The sequence below is a fragment of the Psammomys obesus genome, unplaced genomic scaffold (assembly GCF_907164565.1).
Source record: "Psammomys obesus unplaced genomic scaffold, mPsaObe1.curated_primary_1811, whole genome shotgun sequence".
In the NCBI taxonomy this organism is placed as follows: Eukaryota; Metazoa; Chordata; class Mammalia; order Rodentia; family Muridae; genus Psammomys; species Psammomys obesus.
In genome coordinates, this window is record NW_026591598.1 from 7,401,756 (window position 1) to 7,412,220 (window position 10,465).

Consider the following 10,465-nt stretch of genomic DNA (forward strand, 5'->3'; position numbering starts at 1 on the left):
AGTGGTTAATGAACCCAGTCTGCTCTTCCAGAGGTCCCAAGTTCAATTCCCAGCACCCACATGGTGGCTCGCAACCATCTACACCCTCTACTGCCCTCTTCTGGCGTGCAGGTGCACATGCAGATAGAGCACTAATACGCATAAAATAAAGAAATAAAATCTTTTTCAATAAAATAAGATAAATAAACTTCCCTTTCCGTGGAAACCGAAGACCAGAGGAACATATCGACCAAGAGGAGCAGAAGGCATGGAATAGGAATGGTGAGGAGTCAGACAAGAGTTGAGAGGAGATGAGAAAGGGAAACTGTGATCAGAATATAAAGTATGAAGTTAACTTTAATTTCAATAAAATAAATAAAGTTTAAAAAGAAAATACCAACCAGATCAAGATTCCCACTAGCCAGCATCCTGGAGAAGCGTCTAGAAGGAGCCTTACATAAATTTTACAGTCGGCGGGAATGTGGACTTAGGATCAGGGCTCAGGAGACGGCTCAGATTGCCCAATGTGCAAACATGAGGACCTGAGTTCTGATCCTCAGCACCCATGTGAAAGCAGACATGGTGGCTTGTATTTATAGCCTTAGCGCTGGAGGAAGGAAGAGACAGAGAGAGGCAAATCCCTGAGGTCACTGGCCTGGCCAAATTGATGAGCCCAGGATTCGGTGAGGGACCCTGCTTCAAAAAAAAAAAAAAAAAAACATAAGGTGGAGAGCGATCAGGAAAGTCACATGATAGCACCCTTTCACCTCCACACACAGGCTCACACATACACAGGCACACAGGAACATGCATACACACACAGATAAAAGTAATTTTAGAAGTAAAAATCCTATACAAAAGCATCATGAGCTGCGTCCCTGCCTTCAGGGTTCTATGCAGGTCTTCAGCTCTGGCAGTTCTGGTTCTGGGGAATGATGCTCTCTCTTGCTTCCCCAGTGATCTCCTGTGGGAACCCTGGAACCCCAAGCAATGCGAGAGTGGTGTTCAGCGACGGTCTGGTGTTCTCCAGTTCCATCGTCTACGAGTGTCGTGAAGGCTACTATGCCACAGGCCTGCTCAGCCGGCACTGCTCTGTCAATGGCACCTGGACAGGCAGTGATCCCGAGTGCACAGGTGAGAGCCGCGCCCCTGAGCTCTGTGGCAGATGCTAGCTCAAGCCACCCAGTCCCTCCCTGCTGAGTAAAGCTGTCAGTGAGAGTCTGGGGAAGATGATCAGAGTGGGAGCCACTATCCTCTGTGTCTTGAGCATGTTCTCTGCGGCACCAAAGGAGCTAAGTTTCCCATGTAGATGCTGCCGGAATCTCACCGCATCCCCATATGGTAGCTGTGGGTCCTTACTCTCTGACGAGTGGCTTTTAATAAAAAGGGTGACCATGCAAGATGCCGTTGTGGGACACACAAGGATGGGGTGAGCAGGGACAGTAGCTGTGAGCCTCACTTTTTACACACGACAGATGAGGATGACAATACATCAGCCATTATCCAGGCTCTAGCCCATCCCTCCGGCTTTCCCTTTCCTTTCCGGACAAAGGCTCAGGACTCACTCGCACTCTTTCCACTCTGGAGGTGCCACCACCCGACATCTCTACAACTTTCCCCCCTTAAGCCCCTCCCCCCCAAGTCCAGCTCCTGAGCACATCTGAATAGCCCCCCTTCCTTAACCCTCTTAAGGTACCCTAGATCTTTTCCTTAGAAATCCGGTAACTGTGGGACCCAGCTAGCGGGAAGAGATGGACTGGATGACTCTGAAGTTTCTTCCTTTCAAAGTCAACTCTGTGGGTTCAGACTCAATCTGAAATTCCACATTAAATCCACAGACCACCAATCATATGCCACCTCATAGCAGAGAGCTGATTATCGCATGGGTCATAAGACTCTGCTTCTGCCCCATTTCAGCCCAGAAAAGCCTCCCAGGAAGACTATCATGGGATGTGTTGCATCCTGGGGCAAGCTGTCTTTTGATCCACTAACATACGTTAGGTTCTACAATCTAGAAACTCTTCTTGCCCAGGACCTCAGCTACTTTAGGGGGGAAAAGAAAAGTCCTGTGATTCTTCCTCTCAGAGGAGTGGATTTAAATAAGAAAGTAGCCAGAATGTAACTGGATGGGATGCGTAGTGTAGGCATGGACAGGAGGCCTGTGGGTCAGCTGATACAGGGAAATTTGTCTGTGCCCAATGGTGCCCAGGCCCTGGCTGCTCTGACAGTCCCTTCTTGGGTGAGTGTGTAGGAGTGATGGAGGTCCTGAGATCCTGAAGAGACACAGGTCTGGACTAGGAATGAACAGTGCTATGTCCTTCTTACTCCAGTGATAAACTGTGGTGACCCCGGGATTCCAGCCAATGGCATCAGGCTGGGCAATGACTTCAGGTACAACAAAACTGTGACGTACCAGTGTGTCCCTGGCTACATGATGGAATCGCACAGAGTCTCTGTGCTGAGCTGCACCAAGGACCGGACGTGGAACGGTACCAAGCCAGTCTGCAAAGGTATGCCTGGAGGCCGAGGATACGGATGGGGGCCAAAGAAGATACACAGGGTCCAAGGCATTCGCCTCGGACGTCCAGAAGGGAGGGGTGGCATCACAGCAGCAGTGTGCAAGGTGAAGGCCAGTCCTGCGCAGCGACTGTCAAGAAGTTGGAAGGCTCTGAGGAAAGACCTCAGCCTCAAGCATCCTTGAGGGCCGTGTGATGGGAGAACCAGAGGTGTTACACATGAGGGGTATCCGTGTAAAGTAAACGATCAGAACTAGCTCTGCTTGGACCAGTCTCAAGCTGGTGCAGGATAGCCGGTGGCGATGGTGCAGTTACCAGGCTCTCTTCCCCAGAGCAGCCCCAGAACTTAGCCTTCTCTGCTCTCCCCCACAGCTATCATGTGCAAACCTCCTCAGCTCATCCCTAACGGGAAAGTGGTGGGCTCTGACTTCACGTGGGGCTCTAGCGTGAGTTACGCCTGCCTGGAGGGTTACCAGCTCTCCCTGCCTGCCGTGCTCACCTGCGAGGGAAATGGATCCTGGACCGGAGAGCTGCCCCAGTGCTTCCGTGAGTGACTCCCCACAGGCGCTGGTCATGGCCTCCATGGTGGCACGTCTCCCCACCCACCCATCCACCCCCACCCCCGTGCAGTGCGCACTCACACATCTGTACCAGAGTCCTCTATGGGAGAAATGAGCAGCCCCCTCCCTGAAGCAGAGATCTCTCTCAAGACACCAGTTAAGTGGGAGGGAAATGTAAAGGAAGAAATTGAGACCGTTTTATCGGAGGCCTGAAGTTAGACACTGTCTGAAGTCACAGTGGGAGGAGACAGAGTCAGAGATAGCAGCAGCATCCCCTGACCTGGAGGGACAATACCCAAGGAGGAGAGGCCATCCCCTGCTGGAGGTGTTCCGTGCTGGAGGTGTCCCGTGCTGGAGGTGTCCCGTGCTGGAGGCACGTCTGTCCTCCTGGAAAAGACATCTTGGGGGGACTGCAGCTTTCTGTCCGCCTGGCCCAGTTGTGTTGTGATGAGCTCAAGTCCGTTTCAGGACTCAGGCTTCCTGGGTTCCTGGAGAAGCAGGCTGCAGGATTCCAGATGCACCCATGGGTGGCCTCTGGAAAGTCCACTCCATCTTTACGTTGTACACAGCAGTAGGGTTTACTGGCTTTCTTCCTAACGTTATCCTCCCAAAACAATCTCCAGACTCTGGCCACTGTAGGTACCTGTGGAATTCTGCTCTGCTTTGGGAATTTCCACCATGCTTAGAATCAGTAGCTCAGAAAAAGAACAAAACAAAACAACAATAACAACAACAACAACCCACAGGGACTTTGCCTATGGTCAACACCTCTGGCATTCTCGTGACACCAGGAAGGCATGTGCCCGCTCACAGCCTCAGGTTGTCTGGACTCAACTTTACATTTCCTCCTGAAACAAAGATCTGCCTTGCCTTTAAATAACCATGATGAAGGCCAGGTAGCTCAGTAGCAGAGTGCGTGCACAGTGCGGGTGACATTGTGGGTTCCGTTCCCAGCGCACACAAAACAACAGAGAATAGTCATTGTAAAAATAATAATAATAATAACAAAACAAAATAAACAGAAACATACAGTCGCTGGGGGGGGGATAACTCAGCCAGCAAAGCAGCTGCCTTGCAAGCATGGGAACCCGAGTGTGATCTCCCAGAACCCACACTGTTTAACGAAAAGCTAAGGGTGGCGGCATGAGCTTGTGATCGCAGTACTGGGGAGGCAGAGGCAGTCAGGTGACCCCTAGGCTAGCTGGCCGGCCAGCTTAGCAAGCTTGGCAAGCTTCAGGCCAATGAGAGACCCTGTCTCAAAAAGCAAGGTGGACAGCACCTCAAGAATGATAGCTGAGGAGCTGAGGTTGCCCTTTGGCTTACACACACATGCACACACACACACACACACACACACACACACTGTACTGTATTTAAAAAAAGGAAGGAAAAAATAAACTTTCCCAAATATAACCATAGTTATAACGATATATGTTCAAGTTCTGACAAATGGCATTGGGTCCCGGCACATTATTCATGACTTTATTTGTTGGCAGGTCACCAAGAGCTTTGCTAGCATCCATGTCTGTCAGGACACACTGATCGGTGCACCGGCATCTTTAATGGCTTTTAAAGCATTTTTAAAGATGTGTGTGTGTGTGTGTGTGTGTGTGTGTGTGTGTGTATGTGTGTGTGTGTGTGTGTGTGTGTGCAGGTGCCTGTGGAGGCCAGAAGCAGACATTGGATCCCTTTGAGCTGGAGCTGCCAGTGGTTGTGAACCCCCTGATCTGGTTTCTGGGAACAAAACTCAGGTCCTCTTACCTGAGTGAGAGTGCTTACCCAGGCATGCCTCGGTGTCCAGGGAAAACAGAAAAAGGAAAAGGAAAAAAGCTAGACAGCAAAAGGGGGTGAAGAAAACCAGGTTCCAGAAAGCATCCTGGGCCCACCTTTCTCCCCTGTCTTTCCAGCTGTGTTCTGCGGAGATCCAGGGGTCCCGCCTCGAGGGAGGAGAGAAGACCGTGGTTTCTCGTACAGGTCATCTGTGTCCTACTCCTGCCATCCCCCTCTGGTGCTGGTGGGCTCCCCGAGGAGGTTTTGCCAGTCTGATGGGACGTGGAGTGGCACGCAGCCCAGCTGCATAGGTGAGAGGGGCTGGGGGCAGCGGCCTGGCTGGCAGGGAGCTGTGGCACGGGGGTGACTGAGGGGGTCCACTTCGCTGTGGAGAGGTCCTTCTCTGAGCTTCTCCGAGTGAGAGCTAAGGTACTGGGGACCGCCATGTCGGCTCAGGCCTTAGAAGGTGGGGTCAGGCGGCCTCCACATCAGAGCAAGGTGGGCAGGGCAGTAAAAGCGGCAGTGACCATCTTTGTTCTGTTCATCCAGATCCCACACTGACCACGTGTGCAGATCCCGGCATGCCGCAGTTCGGGATACAGAACAGCTCCCAAGGCTACCAGGTAAGGAGTTCAAATCAGCCTCCCTGCCTTCAGTCCTTCCCTGCCACTGTCAGCACCTGAGGCCCCAGGAGCAGCCCAGGGAGAGATGGAGACCTTGGAAGGAGAGGAAGGACGTGCTTTGTGGAGCATCCTTCATAAATGGAAGGTGCTGGCTGACAGGGAAGGCGGCAGTGGGTGGAGCCATGAATATTTCCCAGAAACCCCACAGTTTGGGCAGGATATTTGTGGAAATACCAAAACAAGCAAGACACCCACACTCCAGCCACAGGCAGGGCTCATTTGAACAGTGGAAGCCAGATACCAGACACGGCCAGGCATGAGACATCAACCAGAGGGTCTTCCCATCCAAGTGTGGTTCTTACACGTCTGCCTCAGAATGAGCCCTGGGCAGTCTGGGTGACACTGAGCAGAGCAAGGGAAGCAGGGAAGTCAGGACAGTTAGCTGGGGCCTAAGGATATACATACATACATGCATACATATATATCCTGTTCTCACCCACAAAACATGAGCTGTTCCAGGTGCTAGGTATTCAGGAGGGATGGGAGGGTGGGGGGCTGGGGTCCTGTTTTAATGGACCTGCTTGGCAACAGCAACCAAGCAAACTTCCAATTCTGCACACTTTGACAGTATGATATGCCCAGTAAGGGCACTGACCTGGTCACAAGGCATACTTTCAGTTGGTCCCAGAGGACCAATGGGACTCAGGCAGCCAGAGAAGCTCCATGGTGCCAACAGAGGCAATGGCCCGAGCTGGCGTTCTCTCCTGGGAAGTAAGGGAGCGGTGGCCAGTGACGCACTGCTAGCTGGAAGATGACGGGGGCCCTTCTGTCCTTGCTGCAGGTTGGGAGCACGGTGCTCTTCCGTTGTCAGAAAGGTTACCTGCTTCAGGGCTCCACCACCAGGACCTGCCTTCCCAACCTGACCTGGAGTGGAACCCCACCTGACTGTGTCCGTGAGTGCCACCCCTACCTGACCCCACACTGCACCCACTGGCCCAGGCTGGAGAGGTGGTGAGATGTGTTCCCATCAGGACCAGTGTTGATCTCTCTAGAGTACTTGCCTCTTGGGGCCTCACAGATGTTTCTACACAAAAGCCTTTCTGGGATCTGAAGGTCATCTCTACACCTCAGCGAAGAATAAGCAACCCAGAACCAGCGAGAGCTAGGAACCTGCGGAGGCAGGGCTATGGAATTGCAGACGTTGGGGTCATCTTCTCAGTGTTGCAAATTGAAGTTCACTGCAGCTGGCTAAGCAATCATGCAAGAATAGTCCTAAAGTGTGGGCTTGCAAATTGGTGAAAGGGGTTGAGCCACGCATGAAAGGGCAAAGATGGAAAGGAACAGGGCTCTACACAGGGACAGGGGAGTGGAGGAAAGGCCCCTCAAATGTGTCTGTCACGTAATATTACATCCCAGCTTCCTAGGGTCTAACACTGTCTTTGCTCTCGCCCAGCCCACCACTGTAAGCAGCCCGAGACACCCACACATGCCAATGTCGGAGCGCTGGACCTGCCGTCCATGGGTTACACACTCATCTACTCCTGCCAGGAGGGCTTCTCCCTCAGGGGTGGCTCCGAGCACCGTACCTGCAAAGCCGATGGCAGCTGGACAGGCAAACCACCCATCTGCCTGGGTGAGCAAGGCCTCTCAGGGCAGAAGCCGGGGAGGAAGGGCTGGCAGGCACTAGAATAGAGCCAGGAGGAGGACAAACCCTGCCTCTGATGGAAGAGACAGGAGGCCACTTCAGAACAGCTCACACAAGTTCATGTGGAACCCACCACTTGCCTTCACTGAAGCCAACACACACTGTCTGTCCCTTTCACTTGTGCAAGTACACACCATCTCCAGCATACTAGATTCCATTCCTCTGAGCACCCCGCAGCGAGGTTGCTGGATCATATAATTCTATTTTTAGTCGTTCTCAGCTACTTCACAATAGCCTGATACTCCAGTAACTGATGTGTTTGGGTCCCTCCTTTACCTGCGCATTGTGCTTTCCTGAGATGGGTGGATAGCATCCCTAGACCGTCACTGTCCTGGTAGGAGAAGAGCCCAGTGCAAGATCTCAGAGAGCATGTTCACCTACCCTCAGGCAGGCAGCTGTCATTGTTGGCCTGCAGCTCGTGGGCCAGGGGCTGACCCTCTTTTCCCCACCCCCATTTCTTTTCCCCAGCAGAGGTCCGGCCCAGCGGGAGACCCATCAACACGGCCAGGGAGCCTCCACTCACCCAAGCCTCAGGTAGGTAGAGTCCAGGGCGCTGGGTTACAAAACAGATGCTGCCATATGGTTAGGCAGCTTTGGGCACGAACACAGGTCCCATGCCCACTGGGAAGGAATGAAAGCCCTCCACAGACACCAAGCAAGACAGGTCCCTGGCAACTCCTACGGCAGGCGGACTTCAGGAAGAAGTGAGCCTTGATGAGAAGTGTCAGCAGAGAGAAAGCCGTGGTCCCTAGAAGAGCAACTGGGTCCCTGAGCTCTAGAACCACTGGGCCCTGCAGCCCTTCCTGGCACAGCACCCACCAGTGTGTGGTCACAAACCCCAGAGACTCTCATCCTGCTCAGGGGGCTCCCTGGACATTGGGACCTCTTTAAGACAAGTACTGTGTCTTTAAGAGTGTCACATCCAGAATTGGGCACAGAACCACAGGTGCAGGCTTGACCGATGAAAATTATTACAAACTTCGATGTCCTATTTTGGACCTCCTACTTTTATCTACCGTGCCTTTTAGCTTTCTACTGCTGTAACAAGTATGGTGTATCCAAATTAGGAAGACAAAGGTTTATTTTGATTCACAGTTCTGGTGGTTAATCCATGACTGGTTGGCCCCGAAGCTTTGAGGTTGGTGGGGAGGCGGTAAACATAACATCATGGTGAGAGAATATTGTGGAGGGAGCCCACTCACCTCACAGCTGCCTGTGAGAGAAACATATAAAGTGGCTGCGGCCCCACAATTCCCTTCAACATCATGCCCCATTGACCTAAAAACCTCCCGCTCAGCCTCAACTTCTAGTTTCTGTCACATCCCATGAGTGCCAAGCTGAGAGCTAAGATTTAATAGGAGGCTTCTGGAGGAATATTTCACATACAAACGGTAGCTAGCACACGTGGATGAAGGCTCTATGTTAAGCACCAGCTTGACTTCTTTATGTTCACTGGATTGTGTAGGTGTTGTCTTCAGCAATGGTGCCTTGCCACCATTACAGCCTGGATTATTTGGAGATTTCAAGGAGACCCATTTGGCCAAAAACTCCTAGGATTGGAACCTTTATTTGGTGACAAGAGATGGCCAGCTGGGGCTTTGTCTCCTCCATTATTGGGAAAATTAATTTAGATCTCCTTCATACATGGATGTATTTTGAGATACTTCTATTATACTAGATTTTCATACTATACCCTTCAAATGGCCCTTAATTTTAGCCGTCTCCCTCCGTATTTCCTCCCTCATCCCCTCTTCCCCCACTCACTTGATCCTGCCATTCCAGCTCCCCCATTTATCCATAACTATTTATTCTGTTTTTCCCTAGGGAGATCTATCTGTGCCCCCTATGTCTAATTCCTTACTCTACACCTAAGCTCTGTGGTTCTGTGAAAAGCAGCTTAGCCATCATTGACTTAACAGCTGGTAGCCACACATAAGCAAGCAAATACATTTATATTTCACTCTTACCTGACAGAAAGGCATTATGAGGCATACTATGAAGTCCTGCTGTGTGTATACATTGTAATTACATGAAGCTAATTAACATACCTCACCTCACTTAGAGCACTTAAAGTGAGCTCTTTAAGCACATTTAAAATACACCGTTTGTTATTATCAACCATAGTCACGGCACTAACGTCCCTCCTGCCCAGCTGAAACTTTGTCCGCTTTGACCATCTATCTACCCCCAATCCCATCTCTCCCCCGTTCTCTACTTCGGCATTTCAGCTTGGTCTGTAAGCGATACCTCACAGTAATCCTCTGCCTCTGGCTTATTTCGTGTAGCATCGTGTTCTCCAAGGTCATCCATGTTATCACAAAGGAGAGCATTTTCCTTTTAGAAGGATGAATGGTATTTCATTACCGGGTCCATGTTCACACACGGATACTGCCGCTGTCATAGCTGCAGTGAACGTGGACATACAGATATCGCTTCAATATGGCGGTTTCCTTCCCCCCACCAGTCCATTCTAAGACCCAAGAGGATCGCACAGTCACCAGAGCGCCCTACCATCACCCTCCTCCTGCCTCCCCACACAACTCAGCAATCAGGTATTCTAAGAAGAAGAGTTTCCATGTATGGCTGGGGCCAGTCATCAGGTTGTCTGTCCATGGCTGTCCCAGCAACAGCCAAAGTCTACCTCACTCGATCCTCACTCCCTCCAGTTCCAGGGGATGTTTTTGCCAAGAATTCCTTGTGGAAAGGGGCCTATGAGTACCAGGGGAAGAAGCAGCCAGCCATGCTGAGAGTGACGGGCTTCCAGGCGGCCAACAGCAAGGTCAATGCCACCATGATCGACCACAGTGGGGTGGAATTGCACTTGGCAGGTAAGGAGGCCACCACGTCTGTGAAAGCAGGGCGGGTGTGGGCGTGATGGGTGCTCACCTCCGCTGGGACGAATCTACGTCACTGCGTCGTAGGGTCATGCGGGACTCGGACTGGCCTGTCGGTCAGGGAAGAGGGGTATCTATCTATTCACCTGCCCATGGACTAATGACAAGGGTAACAACTCAAAGGTATGAAGAACTCTCTCAAGGAAAAGAGAAACAGCCTGAAGACAGAGCCAAAAGTAGAAGCCGAGAATGCCCAGTAGCCCAAGTGCAGTCGATAAATGAAAGAAAAGGACTGGGGTGTGGTAGCCCAGGCATTCAATCCCAGCACTCGGTAGCAGAGGCATGTGGGTCTCTGTGAGTTCAAGGCCAGCGTGGTCTACAGAGCTGAATTCCAGGACAGCCAATGCTACACAGGAAAAATCCTGCCTCAAAGATAGATAGATAGATAGATAGATAGATAGATAGATAGATAGATAGA

General features: G+C 51.4%; 1 protein-coding gene across 1 annotated transcript in view; it reads left to right on the forward strand.

The window, feature by feature from the left end:
- Positions 1-10,465, forward strand: part of Csmd2 (CUB and Sushi multiple domains 2) — a 547,489-nt gene that overhangs the window by 528,446 nt on the left and 8,578 nt on the right. Inside the window, exons 58-66 of the mRNA XM_055610909.1 lie at positions 937-1,113; positions 2,310-2,489; positions 2,868-3,041; positions 4,963-5,136; positions 5,375-5,448; positions 6,290-6,401; positions 6,902-7,081; positions 7,625-7,687; positions 9,820-9,981. Coding sequence (XP_055466884.1) covers positions 937-1,113; positions 2,310-2,489; positions 2,868-3,041; positions 4,963-5,136; positions 5,375-5,448; positions 6,290-6,401; positions 6,902-7,081; positions 7,625-7,687; positions 9,820-9,981 — 1,296 coding nt within the window. The remainder of the gene's footprint in view (positions 1-936; positions 1,114-2,309; positions 2,490-2,867; positions 3,042-4,962; positions 5,137-5,374; positions 5,449-6,289; positions 6,402-6,901; positions 7,082-7,624; positions 7,688-9,819; positions 9,982-10,465) is intronic.